A 27,914-nucleotide genomic window follows, 5' to 3' on the forward strand; every position below is an offset into this window, starting at 1 on the left:
GCGAGGGGAGACAGCACAAGAAAAGACAAATCCTTACCAGAGTCATGATACCTAGTCTGTCCACCTCCGGAGCTGGGCTGTGCGGAATCCTTCGCGGGGTGGACCGGCCACTGTTCGGAGGAGAGGAGCCGGCGAGCGAGGAGGCAGGGTAGAGGGGAATGGAGCTCACTGATCTAAAACGACGAAGATTGCCAAAACTCCCACTGCCAACTCGACTCTCAATCTCCTCCGCCCGCTGCTCTGTGTTTTCCTTTTCTTCCTGTATCAACCTAAAGTAAAAACAAAACAGTCATCCTTCCTTCATTAGCAGACAGATTAACGGGTTCAGATGAAAAAATCGGTGCTTGCATTACTGTAAGGAAACTCCAATGACAGTTGCTCCAACAATTAACACTTCAGCAAAAACGTTCTACTTTTTCTCTCTTTAACACACTCGGCTTCGGAACAGCACAAAGTACACCTTCCACTGAGTCTTACCAACTATCTCTGATCACTCGCGTTTGATTTTATTTAAGTACCCCACAAGTCTGGAGGGGCTAGTTGGCAACTCTCTTACTACACAACGAGATGTTTGAATTTTACAGCTCCGACATTCCCACTTCTCAGGGCACAGCTGCACATTTACCTATCGGTTTTTTTGACTGGAAACTGGGAACTCTGATATAATCAAAAAATCAATTTACAAAGCAATCAGGAGTTTCCAAACACTTAAGTCTCTAGACTAGACGAAAACATTGATTTTTTTTTTTTAAAGGTTGAGTTCGAACAAAAGTATTTTGTTTGTATTATTTGACAGAATTCTCCACCAGCCTCATCTGAATGAATTCACGTCAACCATGCTGCATTAATTTGGAAATTCATAATTAAAGCTCTTCTCTCCTAATGTATAGTGGATGCTTAAACAGCAGTTTTAATATTTGACTATGCAAATCATTACTCTAATATTAAATTAGTAGTAACCTTGCAGTAACCTGTCCAATTAAAGTTCTACTTATATATTCTGAAAGTACTTTCTGTTACTGATACCAAGGCAGTGGACAGAATTTACCATTTATATCAGGTCAACTTGCTACATAAAGAAGAACCCATTTTACTTAGCAATACACTGTGAAAAATAAAAGCTGACGTTTATAATCCTTTCGCGTTTCCCACAGCGATGGGGAAAGGCAGTCTTCCGGGCTCTGCGGGGTTGAACACAGCACACGAACCGTGGTTTACGGAGGCAGACTGCAGGCCGCACACCCCTTCCTTGCAGAGCCTACAGCTCTCCCTGGAGTTAGTTCTGCCCCTCCTTCCCTCCCGCAGGCTCTGCGCAGGAACTGGCACTTGGCGTCTGTGTCAGCTTGACAAGAACAAAATGTTGGCAGCAACTCTGCCCGGACCTCCCGCAGGGTCACCGGCACACGGCTGGTCTCTGTGTGCATGCAGGACCGGACCACGGCTGCCTCAGGCCTGACAGGGCAGATCTTGGGCTCCCTGTCACCCTGCACCCCAGACCTAAGGCCTCTTAATCCCCCCTCGGACGGGCAAGTCTTTGGCTTGATGAGCAGTGCCATGTCTGCGCCCAGGATCCGAACCAACGAAACACCGGGCCGCCTGCAGCGGAGCTCAGGAACTTAACCACTCGGCCACGGGGACAGCCCCCCCTCGGACTGGCAAGTCTTTGGATTGCACCCCACAGTCGGCCCTTTGTCGTGTAAATTCACTGTTATAACTGCTAAGAGGCTTTCGAAAGAAAACACCTCTGAAACACTGACGAGGTTAAGATTCAAACCATTCTTTGACCACTGTCTTTTTTTTTTTTTTAAAGATTGGCGCCTGAGCTAACAACTGTTGCCAATCGTCGCCTTCTTTCTTCTTCTTCTTCTCCCCAAAGCCCCCAGTACATAGTGCTGGATTCTAGTTGTGAGTGCCTCTGGTTGTGCTATGTGGGATGCCGCCTCAACATGGCCTGAAGAGCGGTGCTGTGTCAGCACCCAGGATCCAAATTGGTGAAATCCAGGGCCGCCAAAGCGGAGCGCGTGAACTTAACCACTCGGCCATGGGGCCTGCCCCTGACCACTGTCTTGTAATGAACCAATTTTCACATTCTATTAGTTTAATAGAGGAAAACGCAAGTAGGAGTGGGAATTTGCCAATCTGAAAACCTCGGCTTTCTGTTCCAGGTGGTTGGGTGACACACCTGAAAACGTGAGGCTCTGAAAGACACACAAGAGGGCCCTCCTCAGCGCTGGAGGAGGCACAAGCGGCAGGTGGACGCTGCCCCAGCTCCCTGCCCCCCGCAGGGTTCAGAGTTGGGGGACACTCAGGCTGGAGGGGGGCAGGAAACTCTCCCTCCCGCTTCCTACTGCATGTTTCACCTTCGCTTGCCAGTGGACTGAACTCTGGCGTTTCTCCTCGTAAGTCACCCGCCACCTGGCACTGCCCGTGAAAAGAGTCCTGCTTCTTACCCACAAGGGCGCCAGGCCAGTCCACCTCCCTCCTGGCTCTCCATGGTGCCCTGCCCCACACCACAGCTCCCCTCTGCACTTCGGAGCAGGGAGGCCTCCTCCGATGTGCGCTCAGCTCTCTGCACCCCGCCCGTCTCTGGAACCCGGCCTGGGATCCAGAGTGGCACAGGTGGACACTGAGCTCCCCGGCAACGCTCTCCAGCTGTGTCATCAGCTCGTGGGGGAACGGACCGAACCCCTTTCACCCTTCTGCAAGATCTTACACAAGTGTACCCACACCACAACTGTGGCGAGAACGCCCGGTCAACTGAACTTTCCAATCAAGGGCAACCTCAGAACTTAAAACTATTAAAACAGGATTGAACAAAGTTTTACTATCATGGGACGTGTAGAATACGTCCACGGTATTTCTTCCAGACTGTCCTAGGTAGCATACAATTCTTTAGAGACATGCATGGTGTCTGTGGTGCTATGCACAAGCCCACGTACCTGATCTCCTTGTTGATGGCGTCCAGCTGCTCCTGAAGCATCATGGCCAGCGTCTGGGCATCGGCCTGCCCACTGGGGGACAAGAGGCCAGCTGGGCTGAAGATGGTGTCCCTGTCGTCTTCGCCGTCGGACGCGTCCACATCACTCTCGAAGGCCTGCGCCACGTTGGCCAGGACACTCGCTTGTTGGGCACGTTCCCAATCCTGTTCATTAAGAGTCTGTACCTAGAAACAAGAAAATCAAATCTCAGCAAAGATGGAAAATAACAACCAAGTTACAGCAACTTACAGTAAACCTAGCAGAAACTTAAATATCTTTTAAATAGAAGCCCAAAAGATTTTGGAAAAATAGGCCATGCTTGTAAGTTGCTGACACGTATTAAGCAGGCAGTATTTCAGGGGCAGGACAGTCAATTACTTAGACTGCCTGGTAACAGTCACATCTCACTGTGGACACAAGGCATTTCCATGACGTTATTCACAATGGTGACAAGACCGAGTGCAAACAAAAACTGAAAATTAGAAAAATACACCATGGGGGGGCCGGCCCTGTGGCATAGTGGTTAAGTTCGGTGCACTCTGCCTCGGTGGCCTGAATCCACGGGTTTGGACCTACACTGCTAGTTGGCCACGCTGTAGCAGCGAACCACATATAAAACAGAGGAAGACCGGCACAGACGTTAGCTCAGGGCTAATCTTCCTCAGCAAAAACAAAAACAAAAACCACACACACAAAAACATGGCACGATCAGCCACGCTAATGGGAAGTAAAAAGTTCACTAGATCCACGGCAGCTGTGTTCACTGCAGTTGCCACACCACTGTACTAGTGTTATCGAGTAACACACCTCACTGGAGTTCCCCAATCCTCCCTCTTCTGAGCCCGGTGTGGACGAGCACAGACAGCAGCAGGCAGGGGCAGAAGGAGACAGCAGGGCAGCCGTCGGACGCACTCGTCTCAACACCCAGGGAAGAGCGAGCTGGCGGACCACGGTCTCTAGAGAACTGAGGCTCTCGGAGAAAAGGCTCCTCTGTGCCGAGCCAACTCCTGTCTCGCGTGATGGAGGGGTACCGTGTGCAATCAGAACGCGCACAGAGAAGGCATGCGCGCCGGGGCCACGTGACCCATCCCGTGCGGCTGTCTCAGCCCCTCTCTCGAAGCCTCCATCTCTTCCTCTCCCGTCCTCACTGAGCCCAGGGCCCTGCCTCCCACTTCACTGACACGACATTAGAGCAACCACAAGACTTGAGATGCCCTGCTGGCTTATCTCCCCGTCCCCCGGGCCTTTACCCATGCACTCCACCTCCCCTCCCAAGATCTGAGGTCGCGGCCAGGTACCTGGGCCCCCACCCAGGCCAGCCCCACCTCTGGGCACGAGGCGCACCCTCTCTGGCTGACTCCAGGCTCGCCTGCTGTGCTCCCTCCCTCTCTCGGGGTAATCGATTCTCTACTGGCCCACACCCATCAGCCTGAGAAGGTTTGCGCCCTTCTCCCTCCTTCAGATAACACACCAGAACCACGGAACCTGGATGCCACGTCTCTTTCCAGCCACCACTGCACTTCGTCCCGATGAGTAAAAGGTCTCCAGAGCCGCCTCGACTCCGCCTCCACCTCCTCTCCTCCTGCTCACCTCCCCTCCCACAGAGCTGCTCCAGGATCAAAGCGCCCACCTTAAGAAGTCCGCCACTGACCTCCACCGCCCTCTCGTCTGGCCCATCGGCAGGCCCAGGCCTGCTGCTCTTCCCTCTTCCCTGAGCATCTCGCTCACTCGGCTGCAGGCCCCGTTGTCCAGGGTTTCTGCCTACCTCCTTGTCACTCTTTAGTCTCCTGCCGGTCCTTTCTCAGTCTCCCCAACCTCTCAATTTTGGAGGGGCCCACGGCTCTATCCTGGAAGCTCCTCTCTATCAACAGGCACCCACTTTGGACTTGATCTCATCTTACACCTTTAAACACCATCTGTATGGTCATGACCCCCACATCTTTATCTCTAGTCCAGACTTCTCTCTTGGGTTCCAGGCCAGAATATCCAACTGCCTACCTGACACGTCCACCTGGACAGCAGATAGGGCTGTCGACCTGATCAGGGCCAGGCTCCACTCGTCTCCCCTGCCCCGCAGTCTTCCTCATCGCAGGAGACAGCCTCCAGCCTCCAGCTGCTCAAGCACGGGCCCTCGGGGGCCTCACTCGCCTCTTTGTCTCATACTCTATATTCAACCCATCAGCACATCGTGTTGGCATGACCTTCTAATATCTCCAAATGGGTCCTTCCCTTCCTTGGCTCAAATGTCACCGTCCCTGTGAGACCTCACTGGCTACCCTACTTAAAACTATCATTCCCCTCCTACAGCTCAGGGTACCCCGGGTTTCCTTTCCCTGCTTATGACCATCGGAAACCCTGTGGTGGTTTAAATATACGTCCACACTTCTCTAACACTCCTCCCTTGGCCCACAGTGAGGGCAGAACTCGCTAACTCACTCTGACGCACCGAGTGCAGCCCAGGTGAAGGCGTGCTGCCTCCAGACCAGGGCCTCAGAGGCTCTGGGGCTTTCTCCTGGCTCTCTCTCAGAATGAGCCCGGAGCAAAGCTGGCGGGCACCTTTCCAGGACACTCAAGCAGCCCCCAGAGAGGGGCCAGGCAGAGCCAGGCGAGTGAGCCTGGAAGTGCACTCTTCAGCCCCAGGCGAGAATCCGGACGGCTGCAACCTCAGGAGAACTGAGCCCGAACTGTCCTGCTCACAGCCCCGAGCCCACGGAACCTGTGAACTCTAAGTGCTCCTTGCTTTAGGCCACTGAGCTCGCAGCAGCCCGTGACCGCAGTGAGAGGAAACTGACACACGGCCCGTACTGTACTTCTCACGCACGCTGGCTCCTCACTAGAACGTGCGCCCTGGCGGTGCGGGCATCTTCTCTGCCTGTATTCACTGCTGGAGCCCTAGTCTATAATGACGCCTGGCCCAAACCAGGTGTGCACTGAATACGGGTGCTGTAAATAAAAATACGCAGAAGTAGATAAAGACGTGCTGTTAAACAGACACAAGTAGGAAGGTATTTAAACTTCCCGATGTGAATTCTTCTCACTAAAAGATGACGGATACACGCATTCATTCACGCTTATCGCTGCTTCCAAACCATACTAATTACATTACGTTGCACTTAAGAGTAGGTCATATTCTATCAGAACTTGTTCTTCAGAAAAAAGCATGCCTAAAACGAAACTCTTAGCCAGAAAAAGGAAAATGGGGGGAGGGGAAGAGAGAAGGCGACCTATGACCATTGGAATCCCCAAAGTCTCAAAGTCACGGGACGAGCAGGAGACACGCCCGAGGGCCGGCAGCTCGCGGGCGGCGAGGACGGAGGCCCTTGCCTTGGACGGCTCATCCCGCAGGGCTGCCACGCGGCCTTTCTGGGGGCGCCGCAACACCGCGCTGCTGCTGGAGGCGTCTGCGGGACCGTCTGCCACAGGGAACCTGAAATCCGAGACACTGCCCAAGTGGGGTCGGCTGAAATATGGAAAACAAAAGGTCATTATTAGATAAGAAAAGCGAACTAAGTTTGTTAGTCAAGCCAGAAGCTGTCAATTTGGAAAACACGTAATTTCACAGAAAAAGGACTCCAAGGAGGGCACCTCTGTCCTCGCTCCCGCCAGCATTGAGCCTTTCAGCCCCGCCAGCGGGGACACTCCATACCTAGGAAAGCCAATGCTGCCACTGCAGACCTGGAGATGAGAGGATGGGGTCCAGCTGTCTGGGCCGTGGAAGAGGCATCCGTCACCCATGTCAGGGCCCGCAGAGGGGTGCTCAGCCCTGCCTCTGCTCGACCTTCTCCTCGACCCACCAGGAAGCACCCCCACCCCGACCTGCGGCCTTCCACAGTCACTCTCCCATTTGTGCCAGGCTCCGCAGTGTGAGGCTGGTGGACACCGACACTCCTCTCTCTGCGTGGCACTGTCTGAAGCGCTCCCACAGGCCCCTCGGAGGGAGCGGCTGCAGAAGCCCTTCTGACCACAGCTCGGGCTGGTATGAACCGGGCTGGGCAGGACGCTTTGAGGATTCCGAACCAAAAGCAGAGACTGCGTGCAATCAGACTGACAGACAATCAACACGCCTGGCTAAAACAGTCCCCTGAACCAGTGACTGGGGCCCTGAGCACCCGCGAGGGAGACGCTCAAGAGAGTCACTAGGAGGCCCTGGAGAGGAACTGGTGAGCAGAGGCGAGGAGGGCGCAGCCCAGCCCAGCGCTCAGCCCTGACCGTGGGCACCCCAGCCACACCTCAGTCCTGGCCCGCCACCGAGGGCCTCCCTGTTCTCCGGAAAGAAGGCTGGCTGCCTTCATTTTCAGGAGGCCTTACGATCTGAGAAGACAGAGTCCATTCATCTGATTAAAGCCAGTTAGACAGGGGACCCCTCGAGCCTCCCCACCCGATCGTGGACAGGGCCAGGCTGACATGCCAACTCATCTACTTTTGGTACACACCTCTCGACATCTTTTTAAAGAAATACCTTCTTGTAGCATTACACGAGATTTACTGCCTGTTCGAAGATCTCCAAGTCTGGAATTCCCCTTGGAGCACACCCAGCCCTACTTCCTCTACCCCTTACTCCTCACGACACTCTCACTCTCCCTCAGGGTGACTTCCAGCCCAACTGCTCTGGGGCCGTGAGACGGTTCAACGGCAGATGAAAGCGATGCACCTGAAATCCTGCGTGTACCTCTGGATGGTTCGGGAAGCACAAATGCTTCCCGATTCTGACACCCCTTCCCAGGCTTACCTGCCTCCCGACCCGCCACCACCCTGCAGCTGATCACTTGCTGAAGCCTCTCTTCTATATGGCCAATCTGTTTACGGAAGGCCACCCATCACCGTGCTTTTCCACTCCTCAAGCTAGACTACCTTTTCTCATGGAGAAGATCACAAAAACAAGATGACCGATCTCACCGTGGAGTCACACCAAATGAGCTGAGCCTGCCCTGCCTGCCAGACCCCTTCTCCTCAGTCCACCCAAGGCCCTTCCACGCCTACTGTGATTGGTCTTCCCCCCGTTTCTACAGCTCCCAACCACCTCTCTTCTAGGCCACTTGACATGCAGCTCTAGCCTTGCCTCCCTGAAACAAAGCCCTTCCCTCCGCATGCAGCCTCTCCTGCCCACTGTCTTCAGACCACTCCGCCCCAGGTGACCTTGGCCATCCCCTCCTGCCACCTCTGCACTACCAGAGCAAAGAGCTCCTTTCTCTCCTTGTCTTTCACCTCTAACATCACACCTGGGACCGGCAAACATGTCAAGACGTCTCCATCGGAAAAACTGCCCCCAGCTCTGCCACCCCCTCAAGCTCCTACACCGGCTCCCTTCCCTTCAGGACTCGACTTCCACAAGAGTGACACACCCGTGTCCACTTCCTCTTCACCCACGTGCCTGTGAGAGCCTCCTCGCATACACGCCTGCAATCCCGAGCAGCGGGCCCGCCTGCAGCGCTCTAACGACACGAGCCTTCCACCAGCGAGGACCTGAAGCAGAAAGCAAGTGCCTGTTCCCTGCACTGGTCCTCCTCTGCACCTCGCTCTCTGAAGCGCACACTCTCCTCCTCGAAACTCCACCTTCCAGCGGGTTCGGCGTCAGGGGAAGCTTCTGGCTCTGCCTCTCTGTCCTCGCTGATTTCTCCTCTAGTTTCTAGGAGTGGGTTAGGCAGGGACAGCCGCAAGATACCCTAAACCTTCAGGATGTCCTAACTTGGCAAATGCCGGAACACCTGCAGAGGTTCGGAGCTTCCTCCTGAGTCGTGTTGGAGGCAGGGGCCCGTCTCCTGTGTTTCAGTCACTGCCACCAGGTAAGCGCTTCGATAACTTTTGCTAAAGCGTAACTCTCACTTGATGACCATTTTCTACAAAGAAGTAAATCACCTAAATGAGAATTACCGCCTCTACCACGGTGAGGAAGAAAAACTCAGGATGCCGGGCAACTTGGTAGATTCACGCCGAGCCAGGGGGCTCACTCCCGCAGCAGCCGGCCCGGTCACGCCTCGAAAGATCTGCGAGCGCCACGCCGTTAACTCTCAGCCTCTTCAAAACATACAGACTCCAAGCGCCGCACCAGACACGCGAACATCAGGGCATCCTCCCGCTCCAGCAGCGCAGGCTCTCCGCGGCCTTCTCTTTCACCTCGAGGATGCGACCGTCACTCCCAGGTGGACGGGGCTTCCTCTGGCACCCTGGGCTCTGTCCTCCGATCCCGACACCATCACGCCCACACTCTGTCGGGTGCCTCAGACTCATATGCCCGACACTAATCAATCGTCCCCAGCCCCACCTCCTCCTGCGGTTCTGAGTTGAGTCAAGGACGTGACGGGAACCTCCAAGGTACCAGAACCTAACCTTCAGGATGATGCTGTCCTCTGCCCTCCGGCCTGCTCTGAAGCCCCAGGCTCCCTGAGCTCAGGCCAGGCAGTGTGTTCAGTTGGCTGCCCCTGTGGCCTGCATGTGTTCCTGTACACACACGGCAGGGGCTGGAGCGTGTCTGTGAGTGCGTGAGCTCCCCGTACACACACAGCAGGTGCTGGAGCGTGTCTGTGAGCACGTGAGCACCCTGTACACATATGGCACGTGCCAGAGTGCGCCTGTGAGCATGTGAGTGCCCTGTACACACACGGCAGGTGCTGGAGTGCGTCTGTGAGGGTGTGAGCGCCCTATACACATACGACAGGCGCTTGAACATGTCTGAGCACCCCGTACACACACAGCAGGTGCCAGAGCACGTCTGTGAGCACGTGAGCACCCTGCACACACATGGCAGGTGCTGGAGTGTGTCTGTGAGCGCGTGAGCACCCTGTACACACAGGGCACGTGCCAGAGTGCGCCTGTGAGCATGTGAGCGCCCTATACACACACGGCAGGTGCTGGAGTGCGTCTGTGAGCATGTGAGCGCCCTGTACATACATGGCAGGTGCCGGAGCATGTCTGTGAGCACGTGAGCGCCCTGTACACACACGGCAGGTGCTGGAGCATGTCTGTGAGCGCCCTGTACACACACAGCAGGTGCTGGAATGTGTCTGTGAGTGTGCGAGCACCCTGTACACACAGGGCAGGTGCTGGAGCGTGTCTGTGAGCGCATGAGTGCCCTGTACACACATGGCAGGTGCCGGAGCATGTCTGTGAGCGCCCCGGACACACACAGCAGGTGCTGGAGAGTGTCTGTGAGGGTGTGAGCGCCCTGTACACACACAGCAGGTGCTGGAGTGCGTCTGTGAGTGTGCGAGCACCCTGTACACACACGGCAGGTGCTGGAGAGTGTCTGTGAGCGCATGTGTGGCCCGTACACACACGGCAGGTGCCAGAGCACGTCTGTGAGCACGTGAGTGGCCTGTACACACACGGCAGATGCCGGAGCACGTCTGTGAGCGCCCCGTACACACACAGCAGGTGCTGGAGAGTGTCTGTGAACACGTGAGTGCCGTACCCGTGGTGAAGGGACGCCCCTCTCAGCCTCGCTTGGTCCAGCTCAGCCCTCAAGGCTTCGATGTCCAGTACGAGCTGATCCTACAAAACAGCAAATGACACATACTGCAGCTGTCTCCTTCAGGATTTAAAATTATTTGCATCAAATGTTGAACATAACCATAATAGGTTAAATTAGCAGTTATAAATATCAAGTATTTTAGTTCTGAGAACGTTTTCTCCGAGAGTCCTATAGTAAACATAAACACTCAGACCACCAAATTAGCTTTATAAACCCTGATGCATAAAAAGTCATGTCTTAGTCAAAGAGAAGTTTTTAGAGGCGAAACACCGAGTCATTAACAATTATTAATTCTGTAGAGAGATTTGGGGTGGGAGAGGCGAACAATACTCACCTTCTACTGCACAGACTTCCCTGTGTTGTCTTTTTCCTTTCTGTATTGTCTTTGTCTCACATCGAGCACACATTCATTCATTCATGAATCATTTGTTCATTTGTACGTCCAATCTCATTTTTGTACACGTCAAAACAGTAAGGAAAACTGACAAAAAACTTTTTAAGTCACCTATAACCTTCTAGATCTATGCTGTCCCATACAGCAGCCACTCGCCACACGTGGCCATTGAGCACCTGAATGGGGCTGGTCCAAACTGAGATGTCCTGTAACTATAAAGCACACAGCGGGTTTCAAAGACCCACTATGAAAAAATGAATGTAAAGCAGCTCATTAGCTTTTATATTAATGACATGATAAAATAACATTTGACTCTATCAGGTTAAGTAAAACTAATTTCACCTGTTTCATATTACACTTTTAAATGTGGCTACTAGAAAATTTTAGATTATACATGTGGCTCCCATTACATTTCTGTTGCACAGCACAGTTCTAGAGGACAGGTTTGTGCTAAGGTTTTAGCTTCCAAATGAACCCAGAAAGGACTCAGAACTCTGATCCCTACCCGCTGCCAGACTTAACATCCACCGCCAACACAAACGCATTCACGCACAACTCTAGGAGTGCCATAAATCTTACAGCAGGAAAGTTTGACCCCACTTCACCCAACGTCTGTAGTAGTTATAGCAACAGTGAACTCGCTCAATTCACGGATTTCTCAATGATTTAGAGATTTAAGTACCTTATCATGTTGCGTTTCTTCTAACTGCTTTTTTGCATTTTCAACTTCTCGTAATAGAGAATTCTGCAAAAGATGAAGAGTCCTTTAGTGTTGATTCTTGAAAACGTTCCACATAATAGTATGGCTACATTTCTGTCTAAGACAATAAAGTACCACGGAAAAGAGGCCACGTGAACGTACTCATGAGCAGTATTAGAGTGAAATGCAACAGTGAGACCATCGCAACTTCTCATGATAATTTTTAAATACAGAACCTACTATCTCCGTGATGGATTTTTCTAAGTAAGCATGTCAAGCCCATAGTGTAGGCCTATCTGCATCCGTTAAACTGGTTTATAGTAGCTTTTAGATTTTACAATTCATCGGTCACTTGGGAAACCTGACATAAGTTTCAAATGTACAGTTTAAATCTAAGGTAAAAGTATTCTGCCCTTAAGGTTGGCCCACTGATCAAGGAGGAAAGGGGGAAGCGCCCTGTGTGGTCTCTGATAACGCCTTTCCTGACGGGCTCTGTGCAACAGGAACGTCACGTCATTAGTAATGACCACTGGTCTCTCTCGAATGAGCGTGACCACGGTGCCCACCTCAGGGCAGGCTCTGGCCGTTATCTTTAGGGACACCCGTGCAGTCGGGACAGGTCGTGCCAAGGCCCAATGCAACTGTCGCCCATGAGAGCTTCTCTGACAAATTCTAGGGCTCTCCTTCACCCTGGGGATGGCTGAAGTGTCCCCATGATGAGAGGAGCATGAGTCCTGCTCAGACGTTTTCCAAACCGAATGGAGGGAGAGAGGGAGGAGCTGGAACACTTTCAGTTGATCCAAGCCTTTATTTTACACCATTCTCCTACACCGTTATGTTTATAAACGAGACAGAAATTAACTTCCGACGCAGGAGCAACGAAGGGGTGAGGGCTGGGCCCAGCAAAAGATTCCAGTGCAGGGGCTGGCAAGCGAGGGCCTGTCCCTGTCAACAAAGTTCTACTGGAACACAGTCACTCACTCACATGTCACCAGCGGCTGCTTTCATGCTCATTATTAGTAGGCATGAAATTATTTTGCTCAATCACTCATAATTCGTAAAAGCCTAAAATTTTTACTATCTGGCCCTTTATAGAAACAGTTTGCCAACTCCTGCTCTAGAGAATAAGAATGGTAAACAAGCTTCCATACACACAAATTGGGCAAGAACATAACAAACGAGAAGTTAATTCAGCGAGCGGTTAACAGTTGGCACTTTTTCCTCCTTACGGAGTCATTTCTACTTCCTGTAATGGCTGTTAACCACCATTATGCAGCATTCCTGGGGAGCAGAACATGGGCGATCTCTCTGTAAAGGATAGGAAACCTTCGGTGAGGTGTGTGACATCCCACCTTGTCTTCCAGGGCAGCCAGCCTCTCTTTAAGATGAAGCTGGAGCCTCTCATCAGACTCTGACAGAAGCTTGTCGACGGTGTCGGACAGGCGTTTGTTATGCTCCTCGTTCATCTTCTCTCTCTGCCTTGCCTGGAACAGGAGAAACAAAAACCTGGCCACTGCGAGCAAAGGCAGGATCGTTTCCCCCACCGTGGAGTCACCCGTGCCGCCATCCCTGGGCTGTTCCGGCCCTCCGCCATCAGTGGACGTCTACACGATGACCAGGACTGCCTCACAGGCGCAGAGAAAGGCAGGGCCAAGTCTGCGAGAGCGTTAATGAGAACGTCCACTGCTCCTTAAACGAGGCCCTCACGGGGCCTCAGCAACGTCACCCATCCCTGACTGTCGGGTGGGCTCCAGGAGCAGATTTACACCCAGACACAGCAGAGTTTCAAGGGGATCAGCTTATCCACACACCAGTGGAGGAATCTGCCCATGTAAACAGAAGCTTGCGTCTGGATTCAGGAGAAAAAATGAACTCAACTCACAAAGCAAAAGGTAAAGAAATTCATCTGGGGAAAAAACAGTGGAGACAGAGACTTTCACCTGTTCTTTATACTCCTACATCACTTGAATTTTTCGTAATGAACGTTTATGTTGAAAAATTACAAATAATCACGAGTAATTTTAAAACTTAAAAATAAAGTCGCTAAGTCTGTGTTTTATAAAACTATCATCAATTTCATGGCTTAAAAAGCTTGCTTTCACCCCTTATTCTGAACAAAGACAAAGGGCACGTGGAGGGGACAGGAAGGGCTAACAGGCGGCACCTGTCAGGGTGAGTCCCCCGGGCCGGTGGGCAGCTCCCGGGCAGAGGGCAGCATGGCTCGGGGGCTGAGACCTGCGCTCAAGCCACGCTGCCTGGAGGAGCAGCCCACAGGGAATCGCCAACACAGTCAAGCCCTCCGTGCTTCAGCGTCCTCAGCTGACCACCACGGGTGCCAGCATCTCCCTTTTCTCATGGGTCACGGTCAAATCAAACAGAAGGCTCTCAGAATCATGCCCAACACACAGCAGCTACCACCATCTGGAGAGACCCAGCACACCACACAATAAGGCACCGGTGTTCAAATATTTTTAAAGCAAAGCAACTTAAACGTTTACTTGGAATTGCCTTACTTATTAATGGCACCCCTATCTCAACACTGGTCCTTCCAAATTCTATCAACAGTTCTGAAAGTAAGGAAGTGCATCCCCAAACGGATAAAAATCTCTGCCTAAGAGCTACGCGTGTGCGTATGGGGGGCAGGCAGAGGACTAAGATACAATCTTCTGAAGGGAGTCAGAATGTTTGAAAGTCTGCGGTCCACGCCCAAGAATACGGGCTTCTGGTGAAAATAAAATCTGACGGCCTTGAATTGGTGTCGTAAGGTTGGGTGCCAGCCGGACGCAGGACGGCCACTCGCTCCATTGCCTGGATGCTCCACACTGACACCTGACCAACTCCTCAGGGAAAACTCTCTCAGGATTCAACTGACACGAGCCTCCACTGCACACTCTCTTCACAGCTCACAGCTCAGTCACAGTCTCCTCTTCCTCGCCAATACCCACCTCTGCACACACCTGTGTGTCTGCAGTCATACTTTGGTACTTTGGGAGACAGTCAGGCCCGTGACCTGAATTTGGGCTTTCAGTGCCATATCCTAAGCAAGTGGACCTGTCATCTAGGACAACACGCCTCACTCTAAGTTTCACGGGGACCCCAGGCCAGCATCTCAGGTTTCAGGGGCGCCTGGAGCAGGGCTGGTCAGAGAAGCAAGCGGCCTCCTCGGGCTGGGGACCCACCTCCCTGCAGGGCCTACGGGCACCAAGCTCTTCCCCTGCTGCAGTGCTGGCATGACTGTCCCCGGGGTGGATGCACCTGTCAGCAGACGACTCGTACATGAGGCCACAAACGAAACACACATGACAGGATGGAGAAGGGACCGGTGTCCGCGTCGGGACAAGTGGAATCACGAGGTGTCGCTTTCCCCTGCCTGAGCGCGTCCCCCCGCACCGGGCTCGGCGCTCGGCCTTGTGCCTGGACACGTACCGGCTGCAGCTCTTGATTCTTCTCCTCCAACTGTGCCTCCATCTGGCGCAGCCTCTCCTCAATGTTGCCGTGTCTCTCCTCGGCCTGTCAGCAAACACAGTGTAAGTTCAACCAGGGTCTCCGCTTCCCTGGCAGCATGCTGTACGCCACTGCGGCGGCAGCCAGCGGAACATGCTCTGCGTGCACCACTGTCAACCACGTGAGACGGAAAGCGTCTCCTTACATCTCCCAACACAGCCTACGTGGCTTCACGTGCTCATCTGGGAAGCGGTTAATCCTCTCACGTTGGTGACGCTGAGGCAGGACTGGTGTTGGTGACAAATGTGGTGAGAGAAATGTGCTTCCCTGACCCCGTGCCCAATTTCAGTGGATCGTATGCTCCCCACCCTCACACCGCGTTTGGTTAGTCAGCAGGGAAAGCAGGAAGCAGCAAGCGCGAGTGAGAGCAATGCACACGTTCTACCTTCCTGAGCTGGGAAGTAAGTTCGAACAGTTTAGCTTCCTTAGCAGCAGACATTCCAGAAGACAAAGGGTCAGACTATAAGGCCAACCAGGGACAGGAGAGACGACAGGGGAGAGAAGAAACCGACACTTTAAACACAGATCACGAAGGAAGAGAAGCGGTTCTGCGACAGCTGTTAGCAGTGAACTTGCTCTGAGGGAGGCCTGTGCGCACTCGACAGCATCTGACCCACCCAAGGCGAGTTTTCACCAGCAGCAGCCTGTGCCTGTCCTGCCCTTTTCCCACGGGTGCCCTCCCCAGCAGCTCACTAAGCTCGAACCAGGCGACATGAAACCACTGACGGAGGCGCCCACACAGGCCTCTGCCAGGAGGCCCCCTGGCCCGGGGCCGCTTCTCTGCCTGGCTGACTCCCACGGGCACTGGAGGCTAAGCCTTCCCTAGGCCCAGGGAGGCTGGGCTCTCTGTCATCACGTGCTTCCTCCTCCCGTACGGGCCACCTGCTTCTAGTACCTACAACATCATTCTGAAGGTGCCTAGTCACCTGTGGATAGAGAGGGCAGGGCGCGTGTCTTGCATACGCCTAGTCAACATTTGTTGAACAGATGAATGAATAAATTGCTTAAAAATTTGTTTATTACAAATTTATTTTCATTGTCTTTAAAAGAAAATGGCAGGGCTAGCCCTGGTGGCCTGGTGGTTAAGTTCACTGTGCTCCGCTTGGGCAGCCCGAGTTCAATTCCAAGGAGCAAACCTATACCACTCATCTGCCAGTGGCCATGCTGTGACAGCAGCTCACATACAAAAAAGGGGAAGACTGGCAACAGACGTTAGCTCAGGGTGACTCTTGCTTAGCAAAAAAAAAAGAAAAAGTAAAACAAATGAGAATGGTGTTTTCCGATTTCTGGGACCAAGTCTATCCTTCTACACAAAGCTTCCATCCTACACTTTGAGTTGCTGACTAACTCTAAGCAGCAGTGACTCTTAGATCAAGCAGCCTGGGGATGAACAGCACACACCTGACAAAACTGGAGAGAAATTAGTTCAGGGATAACAAAAGAGGAGGCTCACACTGGACATTTAAAAAGCGGTCCAACCTCAGACAACGCAAGACTAAGAACCAATCTGAGCTCTTTCGTGGGCGGAGGTGCACCGACATAAGAACAAAAGGTAAACAAGGCACACAGGGAAATCATCTCAAGATCAAAATCCCGACATTGGCCCCAGAAGGGAACCCAAGGCGGCACCTTGGAGAGCGCGGCCACCCTCTGGGCCAGCTCCGCTTCCACCTCGGGGAGCGTCTCCGCTTTCCGCAAGGTCTGCTGCAGCTTCTGCTCCGCCAACTCCAGGCGCTCTTGTAACCGGCGGTTCTTATCCTCAGTCTACGAAACGAGAGCAGAGCATCAAAATGGACCAAATCTTCTGGCCCTCTCCATATTGACAAACTGAGGAAAACTCTAAACGCAGACATCTCCTAAACCAGCTCTGACAGAAGCAGCACTGTGCTGGCAGGCACTTCAGAGTGAACCTCGTCTTCCACTGTTTGGGCTTGATTTCAATGTGCAAAGCGCCTCTGCCAAAGTATTTGCTTTACCTAAATATCTTTGAAGAAGTCTTTTTTCTTAAAAAAAAAACAAAAAACAAAAAACAAAGTTCCTATACATGAAAGAAAACCCATTTTCTGTGGAAGCTTGCTCATTCTTAGTGACAAGTTAAGGAAGAAGAGTCATTAACCCTTTTTAAAAAATAACCAGACCCATGATTTGAAGGTAACACTACTTCCAGCCAACTGCCAGGGGCAGGTAAGCCAAAAGATGGCCTTCTCCTTTGAAACAGAGACCTTCGAAGAGTCGGCCTAAGGAAAAGCTAGTCAAGCTATTTTTGTAAATGTATCATTGTTCTTTTAAAAAGTCCTCCTACTCTAAAAAAAAACTTCAATGTGGGAAACTTAGACAAGAACTTCTTAAAAAAAGAAAATTTTAAAAATCATCTGTAAGTTCAGGTTCCTGAGAGGCGGACATTTGCTCCTAAGCAGCTTTCTCCTCTTCCTGTGTGCACGTATCTCCGTAGACATACAGACAATATATTACACTTGAAAACCTTTGGAAAACGCGTCACACTGTCCACAGTATTTTGTGGTCTGCCCTTTAAAGTCATCCCTGTGAACAACTCCCAAGCTCTCAAACAGTATTCCACAATAAAATTGTTAATGGCTTCCTAGTATTTTATGTTTTATTTTTATTTTGGGTTTAATGATATACTTTATGATATACCAGATGAACTCACTTTATTTTCAAGAAGCTGGATTGGGGTTTTCTGGTTAACTCGATTCTCTGGGGCTACAGAGAAACAGGAGCAAGCGTGGCTCAGCAAACCGCAGGAGGGGCAGACTCTCCCTGCTGGCTGCATTTCTAAACGCGCCATGTATTACACTGACCCAGCTGTTAACAAGCAGCCACTGCCTTGCAGCTCTCTGCCACTCTGCTCCTTTGGTAAAAACGCTAACAAGCAACAGATTAACATTCACTTAAAACAAAACAAAACAGGAGAAAGAAGCAAGGAGTGCAGTTCCATAAAACGGTTAAATCAAATCCTAAGTAATTAAAACTGGCCAGTTGAAGTCATTCACCCTTTTGAACACAGTAGTCTAAGATTACAAAAACTTTACATTGGGCCTTGGTTTCCAACATGGAAGTCACAGGAAAAAGGCCTTTAACTGCCTTAGTAATTATTCAGCGAAAGCCAGACAGAGCTCTGTAAGATCCCCTACCTGGCGATGCACGGAGTCTTTGTGCGCGATTTCGTTTTCGAGTTTGTCGTTGAGGTCGTGCACAGAGGTGGCCTCCCGCTGCGCCACGAGGTAGCGCTTCTCCAGAGCAGTGATTCTCTCTTCCATGTCTTCCTTTTGGGCCATGGCCTACATTAGGTGTTTCAGACGGAAAAAAGGTGAATGCTAAAGAGAGAAAAAACTGGACTAAACTCTAATTTTGAAATCAAATATAAAATTAGTGTCCTCAGAATTCAGTTGATAGAGATGCCAGTTTCCTTCAAGGTGAATGGCAATGTACCTATCTCAAATATCATAAATATTCATAAATATTCACCTACTATGTTTGGCCACTCAGTTTACGAAGCTTATCCTTTTCTACATAAGATTACCCAGAAAAATGGACAATAAAATAGCCCAATCTTGCAAGAATCCCAGGAGGTGAAGGTCTTGACAATGAAGACACGACCTCTGTGTGCCTCACGATGCAAGTGCGCTCCTGCAGGACGGGGCGAAGCCCCTCAAGGACACGATGCTGAGACACTAGGCTCATTTTCTTGGCTAGAAGTTGGATGAAATCTCATGCAATTACCACAAAATTAAAGCAATAACATTAACAAATGGGAACAGAAGTCAAAGTTCAATTTAATTGGATGCAACCTTCTGATGCCTCATTCAGCAGCAAAATTCTATTACACAGTATCGAACACTGAAACCAGGACCAGAACTTTCTGATAGCGCCATTCCTGTCCCCCAACCTAAAAGTCCATTTCAGGTCCCTCTTTGTTTACTAAGGAACTCACGTTAGCCACGTCTTAATATTCAAAGTGACGGGTCTTAAAGAAGTTCGAAATCCTCTGCATATTAAACTCCGCCACATAAATAATCTCCTCCTGCTGCCAAAGAACAATATAACTAAACAAGTTCTGTAATAAATGTAGTCTTTTTCTTTGTTTTAAATTCCTACAGAAAACTGCTCACACCGAGTTGCTGAAGGGGCAGTGCGGCTGCTCCGCACCCACGTGAAAAGGTCTGAAGGGTCTTCCCGACAGGCTCTCTGAGATGGTCTCGCAGGGGTGCGCGTGCGTGTTTTCTGTTTGTTTACAAAGGACGGGCTGCAGTGACAGGAGGAAGCACCAGAGAAAGTATCCAGCCCTCATTTGCTCTTATAATGATGGTTAGACAGATTCTCGTAAATAATTCTACGTGCAGAAACATGTGCCGGAAACGAGTCTATTTCTGCATATTGTTCCAGCACGCTCCTCACGGCACAGTGTGAGCCAATTCCACTCTCGCTGTGGTCCGACCTCTGACATTCAATACCGTCACCCATCCCTTCGCAGAGCAGAAGGTCAGAGCGCCGGAAGACTGCCAGGAACGCGCCCTTAACGCTCAGCAGATCACGCTCACATCACTTTCAGGGAACAAGCAGACAACCGAAACCAACATTCCCCTTAAGCAAGAAGGAAACCTGAGCATAACGAAGAATAAATTCAGACAGCCTGGAAGCCGTGGACGTGAGGGACCCACAGACCAGGGCACTACAGCCACACTGCAGCACGGCGGGGAGCCGCGGCCACCAGGCTAACAGACCAGCTGGACCGGGGGTCCTCCAGCTCCGAAGACCTCAGGGAAAGGAGGCCTCACCACAGAGATGGGGAGGCGCCTACCACAGCCTCACAGTGCTGTTCTGTTTGGCCGTCACTTATACAGTAACCCAAAGGCTGGAGGGAGCTGGGAGCGTGAGGGACAAGATGAGCGAGGATCAAACCCAAACCGCCCAGCCCTGGGACTCCAGGGCAGCGCCGTCTCCACCACCACTCACTTCGCGGACGTCCCGCTGCAACTTGGTGTTCATTTCCTCAGATTTGATGAGAGCTTTCCTAGCGGTGTCCAGGTCTTCCTCCAGCTCCGTGACGTGACTGGAAAGGGCGGCCAGACGCTCCTTCATCTGCCTCTGCTCTCTCGACTGCTTATCTATGACTTCCTGGAGCTCGATGACTTTAGCAAGGTCCTCCTCGTGGCTTAAGGAACCATTGGAAGATCGCTGCTGGGGGAAAAAAATCCTTAAATAGGCTTGTTTGGTGAGCTAGGAAGTAAAGGACTTCCAGGAGGAAGGTAAAACCAAAGCTGATTTACGAGACCTGCTGGATGGCACAGCGCTCACGACACTCAAGCTCGAAGCGGGGCTCGACAACAGTTGTGAAACAGTGCTGCACGCACACTGCGGGCAGATGGAACTAGGAGACGACAAAGAGAAAGCCCACGGACTTGCCTTTCCATTAGTGCTCCGTGTATTTTCTTGTTTGCGGTTTACGTCAAGCACCCCATCTTTGAGTGTTTTTTTCTGATTATTCTGTTCCTTAAGAATCATTAGCTAAAACCAAAAAAAATTGGATAAGAGCAAAGAAATAAGGAAAGATAGCAAACTTCTTTTGGAAAAACATAACTATAAACTGTAACCATAACACAAAAAGAAAACACATGGTGGTGTCACCCACCCTGAGGGGAACCAGGTTATCAAAACAGAGTTTATTATCTCCCGGCCAACCGGGTACTTAAGAGACTTTTGCAACTTGGAAATAAAAGTCTAGTTTACGAGTCATTCACATGACCCAGATTCAGAAAGATAAAGAACATCCGATATCCACCACTAAGGCATCATACTTTTTTCAAAATTAAGAAGTAAAAATTAACAGCCCTCAATTCCAAGCACACAATGATTTAGCAAGCTTACCTCCTCGTGTGTGGCTCCTAATTCTTCTTCCAACAAACTACATCTTTCAAGTGCTACTCGTAACCGCTCTCTCACCTGAAAACAGCAGGGGTGGAGTGTGTGGGTGCACACTTCTCCAAGCCTTCGCGGACAGTGACCCTATCACTAGCAGAATATAACACAGAACACCTGGAACGTCTCTCATTGATGTTACCGTCATGGAAACTTGCTTTTAACAGCTTTAAATTTTAAGTTTGAGAAAAATCTTCTCCCTAAATAAATTACATTACCCACTTCTTAACAGCAAATCTATAAACAGGATATAATAAATTTTAAAACATTTATGTCAGGGGCTGGCCCCGTGGCCGAGTGGTTAAGTTCGCGCGCTCCGCTGCAGGCGGCCCAGTGTTTCGTCGGTTCGAATCCTGGGCACGGACATGGCACTGCTCATCAGACCACGCTGAGGCAGCGTCCCACATGCCACAACTAGAAGGACCCACAACGAAGAATACACAACTGTGTACCGGGGGCTTTGGGGAGAAAAAGGAAAAAACAACAAACAAAAATCTAAAACATTTCTGCCAACTAATACTTTTTAACCATATAGAACTGTCTTCTTATAGAAGAACTTTGTTGAGAAGAATTCCAGAAGGTACTAAGAGTAAACTGAAGCTGCACACGCACAACGCCCGCCGGGCGCACAGCGCGCAGCCCAAGGCTGGCCCCGGGGCCGCCGGTACCTTCTCATCCAGAGCTTTGTGGTGCTGGAACAAAAATTTCAGCGCCTTCAGCACTTCCACCTCACTGGACACGCCGGCGGGGGACTGCGCCTGCCTCTTCACCACCGTCATCCTCAGGGACGGCTCGTGCCTGGAGACGAGGTACTCTAAGTGCTCCAACAGCAGCTGGGAGAAAAGGCCAACACAGACGCAAGTTTAAACAACACCTTCAATTGCACATTGGGATTCGGGGCAAATCAATCCTTTCCATCTCATGCTGAACCAGTGTGAATGCCTTCAATCCAGTAGAAAGTTAGAGAAATTCCTCCTCAAATGGATCAAAATACTAATTCTTAACTATGAATTTCAAGAAAAGTATGAGAACGCTGAACTGATCGATCACAGTTAAGTCGTGGGAAAATGTCGAAAATGTGTTTGAAACCAGGTAGAGTGGACGTCTTTCGAGTTTAAAGCCAGCCAGAGTGACTGATAGTGGCCCAGAGGCTCAAGTTCCGGCACCTACTGACCCTGGTGTTGTTTCTTTCGGCCTTCATTTCGGCAATTTCTTCCTCCCTCTCAAGGAGCTGTTCCCTGCACGCACTGAGGTCTTTAATGAGTGCTGCATACTCCTAGAAAATAAGGGGGGAAAGAGATCTTTTAAGGACAGACTCCCAGCAAGCCACCCCAGTCCTCACACAGGCAACCCCAGCCGGAGGCTCTAAGGGACCTCCGTGGGGGGTCGAGCCACCAGCCCAAGACCGCGCAGACTCCGTAACTCAGACGCCACCCTCCCTCCACCCCTGCACCTGGGCACACGCACAGCGGAGGAAGAAGGGACTCCAAGCCCACCTCCTCAGACCCAGAGAAGCCCTCGACACGTTCCTGAGCAGGAATCCTGACACCAAGTGGACACAGACATCTTTAAACGACTCGCACCCCGGTGACCTGGAGCCACCGGAGAGTAAAGAGGCCCCGAAGGCCGCCGCCCTGTGCCCAGCCTCCTGCTCTACGCGGATTCTCCCCTGGGGAAGAGCATCCCCAGGAAAAGGCTGATGGCACTCCAACGCTAACGGATTGGCCAAGTAATTACTCAAAGCCAACTCCCTAATGTGGACTTTTCACAAATGCCGGTAAGCCTTTGGTAGGAAGGGGAAGTTTAAGAAGACTTATTTCTGGGGCCGGCCCCGTGGCCAAGCGGTTAAGTTCGCGCACTCCGCTGTGGCGGCCCAGGGTTTCACTGGTTCGGATCCTGGGCGCGGACATGGTACCGCTCATCAGGCCACGCTGAGGCGGCGGCCCACGTGCCACCACTAGAAGGACCTGCAACTAAGACATACAACTATGTACGGGGTCGGGGGGGATTTGGGGAGATAAAGCAGAAAGAAAAAAAAAAAAGAAGACATTTCGTTAGCTAAGGGGAAAAAGTTCCTTGACGACATCACTGAGAGGAGAGGTGCCAGGCACTCCCCTTGTCAACCGTGGGTCACTTCTAACTGCAACACTGAGCACCCTCACACAAACACGATGTCATTAAGCTGGGGAGAAAGGAAAGGACTCACATTCTCCTGTCAGTTTTTCAATGGAGCAAAACTCCTCTGAAATAATTAAAATTATCTGCCAACTGCCAACGTTTCTCAACATTTTAAGAGTTTTCTCTTTACTGGACAAAGGAACGGATAAAGGTTCACCTAACAAATAATCCAGCTGCCAGTCAAAATACGAAAAGAGGCTGATTGAGGTAATTCTAGAAAATCAATTGACAAACAGGTGGCGTAAAGCTCATTCCTAAATTAATCATTTGCAACTCAAAGTCAGCATTACCATCTGTGGTCAATTAGAATTTGACTTTATAAGGCTAGCCCACAAAAGCCTATTTGAGCCATGATGCAGAACTGAAATACTTACCCCTGGGGGATGAAAGGAAGCAAGCCATATTGTTACATTCCACAATGGAAAAGAGTAAAGTGAAAACATTTATTTTTTTCTCGAATGCTGTTATCTCAAGGGTAACAAATAGAAGGGGATGGGGATGGAGACAGTTTACAGAGATCTTGAAGGACACGTGAACATTTTTGTGGATATAGTCAGCTAACGCCCATTTTATCTAATTTCTTCTTCAAGAGTCTATGACTGTGGGTGATCAACTTCCAGCCTGACAGCATGAGGAGCTCTGCTGACCTGCTCCCCAGTGAAACTCGTGAGATTAATAGATCAAAACAACTATTCGTGGGGCCGGCCCGGTGGCACAGCAGTTAAGTTCACACGTTCCGCTTCAGCAGCCCGGGGTTCGCCGGTTCAGATCCCGGGTGCGGCCATGGCACCGCCTGGCATGCCATGCTGTGGTAGGTGTCCCACATATAAAGCAGAGGAAGATGGGCATGGATGTTAGCTCAGGGCCAGGCTTCCTCAGCGAAAAAGAGGAGGACTGGCAGTAGTTAGCCTAGGGCTAATCTTCCCCCAAAACCAAAAAAACAACTATTCAAAGCCTCTGACCTGGTCCTAAGGGCAAATAACAAATGAAGAAACATCTATTCAAGAAAATCTATGAAGATTCCGTGGAAAGGGACGAGTCTGCGGCTTCTGCACCAAGACTGCTCCCTCCCCCACCCCAGCTCCAGGAGGTAGAGACTCCAATCTAGAGGCTGCAGCCAAGAACACAGGCTTCCCGTCCCCTCGCCCCCATCAGAAGGACTTCTTCCTGGGAGGGGCAGGACAGCAGCATTTCCCACCTGGGCCCCCAGCTACCTGGCGCAGAGGGAAGCATGGTGGAGATGTGCGGGCTCCCAGGTTCTGCCCAACTTCCACTCAAGGAATAGAGGCTCACGCCACACCTTGGGTGGCGCGTGCTGAGAATCCTGGCCCTGATCATCCCCGCCCTCGCTCTCTGAGGCAGTGGTTCCAAGGCTGCAGAGACCCCAGGCTGCTGCCCACCCCTGCCAGTGCTCAGCTCCTAGAGCACAGGTGTCACTCAGAGGAGCCTGCCATTGTCCGCACCAGGCTCCAGAGCCCTAGTTCAGAGATTTTCCGGTGGGGGGGCGGGGGGAGGCAGTAAGAGAGCTCCTAATCTCGTCCAAAAGGAGCTGACTCCACGGGTGAAGTTTAAGCCTAAGGGCGCTCTCAAGAACAGTGGGGGTCAGGTGACAGGCAGCTGGGCAGCTGGGAGGAGATGACCGGCTTTCCCAAGACACAGCCCAGACGGTACCCCGCTGGTGTGCAGGAGGGAACTGGAGCTTCGGGGAGCTGGGAGGAACCCTCCTGGGGTCAGGGCAAATACCAAACTCTGACCTGGAGACAACTCCTAGAAAGGAGGCAGGATTTGACTGGGTTCGTGTGTAGGGGAATTTATGCCCCAGGGCACTGCTGGAACTAGAGCAATTGGCTGGCAATTAGTGGAGTTAACAGCTGGGTGGGTCAGGGACAGAGGGGAAGAGGGCCCCTACCACTGCCACTACCGCCCAGGGCGACTGGGGGCCTGTCCAGAGCCGCACCTCCCCGCCCCCCCCAGGAGCACAGCCGGGGGCCACAGACACAGGCTTCACTGAAATCATCCAGCTACTCAATAAACTGGTTAAAATGGTAGGTATATACGTTTTCATTGTACAAAATTAAGGTTTAACTTTATTTTAGTTCAAATGGATAGACAACAGTTTCAACACCAATAGTTACTCAAGTCATCCTTTCCCCTGCTGAAACGAATCGCTTTACTCCATATGGTCTGTATATTTTATCACAATTTACACACACACGGTGCCCTTGGAGAAAAGGCTGCTCCTGAGAGCACAAGACTGGCTAAAGAACACGGACGACTCTGTACTTCAGTATTCCACCGCAGGCCTGCAAACAGAAAGAAACTCCGGGAACACTAAAAGAAGTCATTCAATGTGCCTTGAAGCCTGACACACACTCCCTCAAGGGAGATGCTGTGTTCAGAAGAGCTGGTAAGAGGGTGAGGCCAGAAGTGGAGGGACCAGGCAGGTATTGCAATGACGCAGGCAAGACCAGGTGAGCGAGCGCACTGTAAGAGAAGTTGGTGGGCTCCGAAGATGCCCTGGAGGAGAGCCAACAGGATGTGCTGACAGACCCAACAGATCTGAGAGGAAGAAAGGCCCAAGACCATGCCAAGGATTCCGGCAGGAGCAAGGGAGGGACAGAGTCACTACGTTCTGAGAAGGGAACGAGCATGGGAAGAGCACGTTCTGAAGAGAGGGGCGGAAGTCCAGTGTGGACTGCTCCATTTGAGATAGCATCAGACACTCACGCGGAGTGAGATACCCAGTGCAGAGCTGCAATTCCCTGTCTGGAGTTCTCGGGAACGTTGGCCAAGACGGGATAGCAATTGCATTCCACGCAAATGGACAAGGCACTGAGTGCAGACAAGAAGAGATGAGGTTCCAGCCCTGTGACAACCTAACATTGGACGGCTGGGAGATGAGGGGCATCAACAAAGCAGACTGGGAGCGGGCAGTGGGCAGGAGGACATGCCGGAATCCAGCGCTCCCAGCAGGAATCAGCCCTATCTCTGATGCTGGCTGACCGATCACTGATAGGTGGATCTGCTGAAAGGCAGGTCAGCGGTGACCGTGAGAACAGCAGTTCTGGCGCAGCGGCAGGGCCGAAAGCCTGACTGGGCTGAGGTCACTAGAGAGCAGGAGGAGAAGCGAAAACTCCTTTGAGGAACTGGGCGGTAGAGGGGGAAGAGAAACAGGGCAGGGGCTGCAGCAGACATGGGTTTAGAAAGACCTTCTGGAGGACGAGACAGTGTGCGTGCTGACTGGCAGGAAGCCAGGGGAGCGGTGGGACTGACAGAGTAACTCCCCTGAGTAAGCGCGAGCAGATCGGGCCAAGCGGCCAAGTGCAGAGGTGGCCTTTCCTGGGTGCACACAGTTCGCCCACAGTAAGAGGAAGGGCAGCCGAATACACGGGCACAGATCCAGGTAAATAGGTAGACATGTGGTGAGAGTTTACGCAAGACCTCTTCTGATTTCTTCCAATTTCACTGAGAAAACAGAGGACTTGGCGTTAAGTTTCAGGGTGGGTGAGGAGCGCTGGGGAGGGGAAAGGGGAAGGAAGAAAACAGCCACCTAGAAGAGAAGAGTCGCTGTTTGACAGTCACGTGACTGTGGCGGCATGCGGGTCCACTTCCGGTCACTGGTCACGACAGCGGACGGAGAACGCACTTACTGGGTGCAGGCTTCTGCCGGTGAGTACAGTGAAGTGAAAGAGGCGAGGGAGGGGCAGGGCGTGCAAGGCTGTGATGATAACGGACCATGGGATTTCAGGGGGGTGAGGAAGAAGGGAGAGGGGAGAAGGGCGAGGGACCATGACAAGTGGCAGGGGACCTGCAGTCCCAGGAGGGTTGAGTATCAGCGTTTTATTTTTAAGTCTTACTAGCTGTCATGGACAAATTTCGCCACCTTTAAATGAAACGCCTAGTCGAAGCACAACAAGGTGGACACTGGACGCTTCAGGGGGTGCGTCGAAGCTCCCCTGCGCACCGGGACGAGGAGCTGGCTCCTACACGGACTCACACCGCCTGGAAAGAGGGAGCTCCGCCCCGGAGCCCACTTGCGCTCCCATCGAGCCCCTATGCTGGATGCCTGTCACCTCGCTTTCCCGTGACCTCCTCCCGCCCCCCTCCCCGGGCAAGCCTCTGTCTCTTTCATGCAGTTCCCCTAAGTTCTTCCTAACAGCCCAGACTGTCTTCGTTCACCTGTAAAGAGAATATGCTTCATTCCCATCGCTGGGTTATATCTCAAAAGAAATCTGTGACACACTGCTTTGGCCATGGTAGAAAACACATTTACAGAACTTGACAATTATTTTTACTCCTTAAAGGAAAACCTTTTCCCTTGGCTCAAAAGAATTCGACAACTGAAAAAGCATCAAAGCAAATTTAAACTTAGGAGTTTAGATACACATTAGACAGGAAATTCCAAAGTTTAAGACTCCAGAAGCACGTTCATATGTGCACTGTGTATCACTATTGCAGAAAAAACTAGCACAGGCTGAACAAACCCCAAATATGTGCAGTAAATGATCTCCCCTATTACCATCACAGGAATCTAATTGTCAGCATCTACCTTTTTCCTCTTTAGAAAAAAAACGTTGCTCTAAAAAATACTGTAAGCCACATATACTACTAGTCTAAAGTGTCATTCTATTTACTATAATTAAAGTATCTCTGAAACTGAACAGATCCAATAATCACTGGGATACTTTCATTTAAAGTATAAGTCTGAGCAATACAGATTTGCATTTCCGTTTGACACTTTCTAGGATTGAGAAC

At 51.3% G+C, this 27,914-nt stretch overlaps 1 protein-coding gene across 16 annotated transcripts in view; it reads right to left on the reverse strand.

The window, feature by feature from the left end:
- LOC138916657 (liprin-alpha-1-like) overlaps positions 1-27,914 on the reverse strand; it is a 102,171-nt gene that overhangs the window by 38,832 nt on the left and 35,425 nt on the right. For 9 of the 16 annotated variants that reach the window (XR_011423961.1, XR_011423958.1, XR_011423959.1 and 6 more), the window contains 14 exons: positions 22,156-22,257; positions 21,650-21,814; positions 20,931-21,005; positions 20,469-20,570; positions 20,019-20,243; positions 18,197-18,343; positions 16,674-16,808; positions 14,967-15,050; positions 12,893-13,024; positions 11,523-11,585; positions 10,387-10,466; positions 6,303-6,438; positions 2,940-3,163; positions 38-269 (listed from right to left, as the gene is read on the reverse strand). Coding sequence is in view for 12 of the 16 variants with exons in the window: in XM_070229716.1 (XP_070085817.1) it covers positions 38-269; positions 2,940-3,163; positions 6,303-6,438; positions 10,387-10,466; positions 11,523-11,585; positions 12,893-13,024; positions 14,967-15,050; positions 16,674-16,808; positions 18,197-18,343; positions 20,019-20,243; positions 20,469-20,570; positions 20,931-21,005; positions 21,650-21,814; positions 22,156-22,257 (1,902 nt within the window). In the remaining 4 variants the exon portion in view is untranslated. Of the gene's footprint in view, positions 1-37; positions 270-2,939; positions 3,164-6,302; positions 6,439-10,386; positions 10,467-11,522; positions 11,586-12,892; positions 13,025-14,966; positions 15,051-15,429; positions 15,505-16,673; positions 16,809-18,196; positions 18,344-20,018; positions 20,244-20,468; positions 20,571-20,930; positions 21,006-21,649; positions 21,815-22,155; positions 22,258-27,914 lie in introns of all 16 variants that reach the window. The other 7 variants (XR_011423960.1, XM_070229715.1, XM_070229722.1 and 4 more) reach the window with 2 other exon arrangements.

Source organism: Equus caballus, chromosome 12 (genome assembly GCF_041296265.1).
Source record: "Equus caballus isolate H_3958 breed thoroughbred chromosome 12, TB-T2T, whole genome shotgun sequence".
Classification (NCBI taxonomy): Eukaryota; Metazoa; Chordata; class Mammalia; order Perissodactyla; family Equidae; genus Equus; species Equus caballus.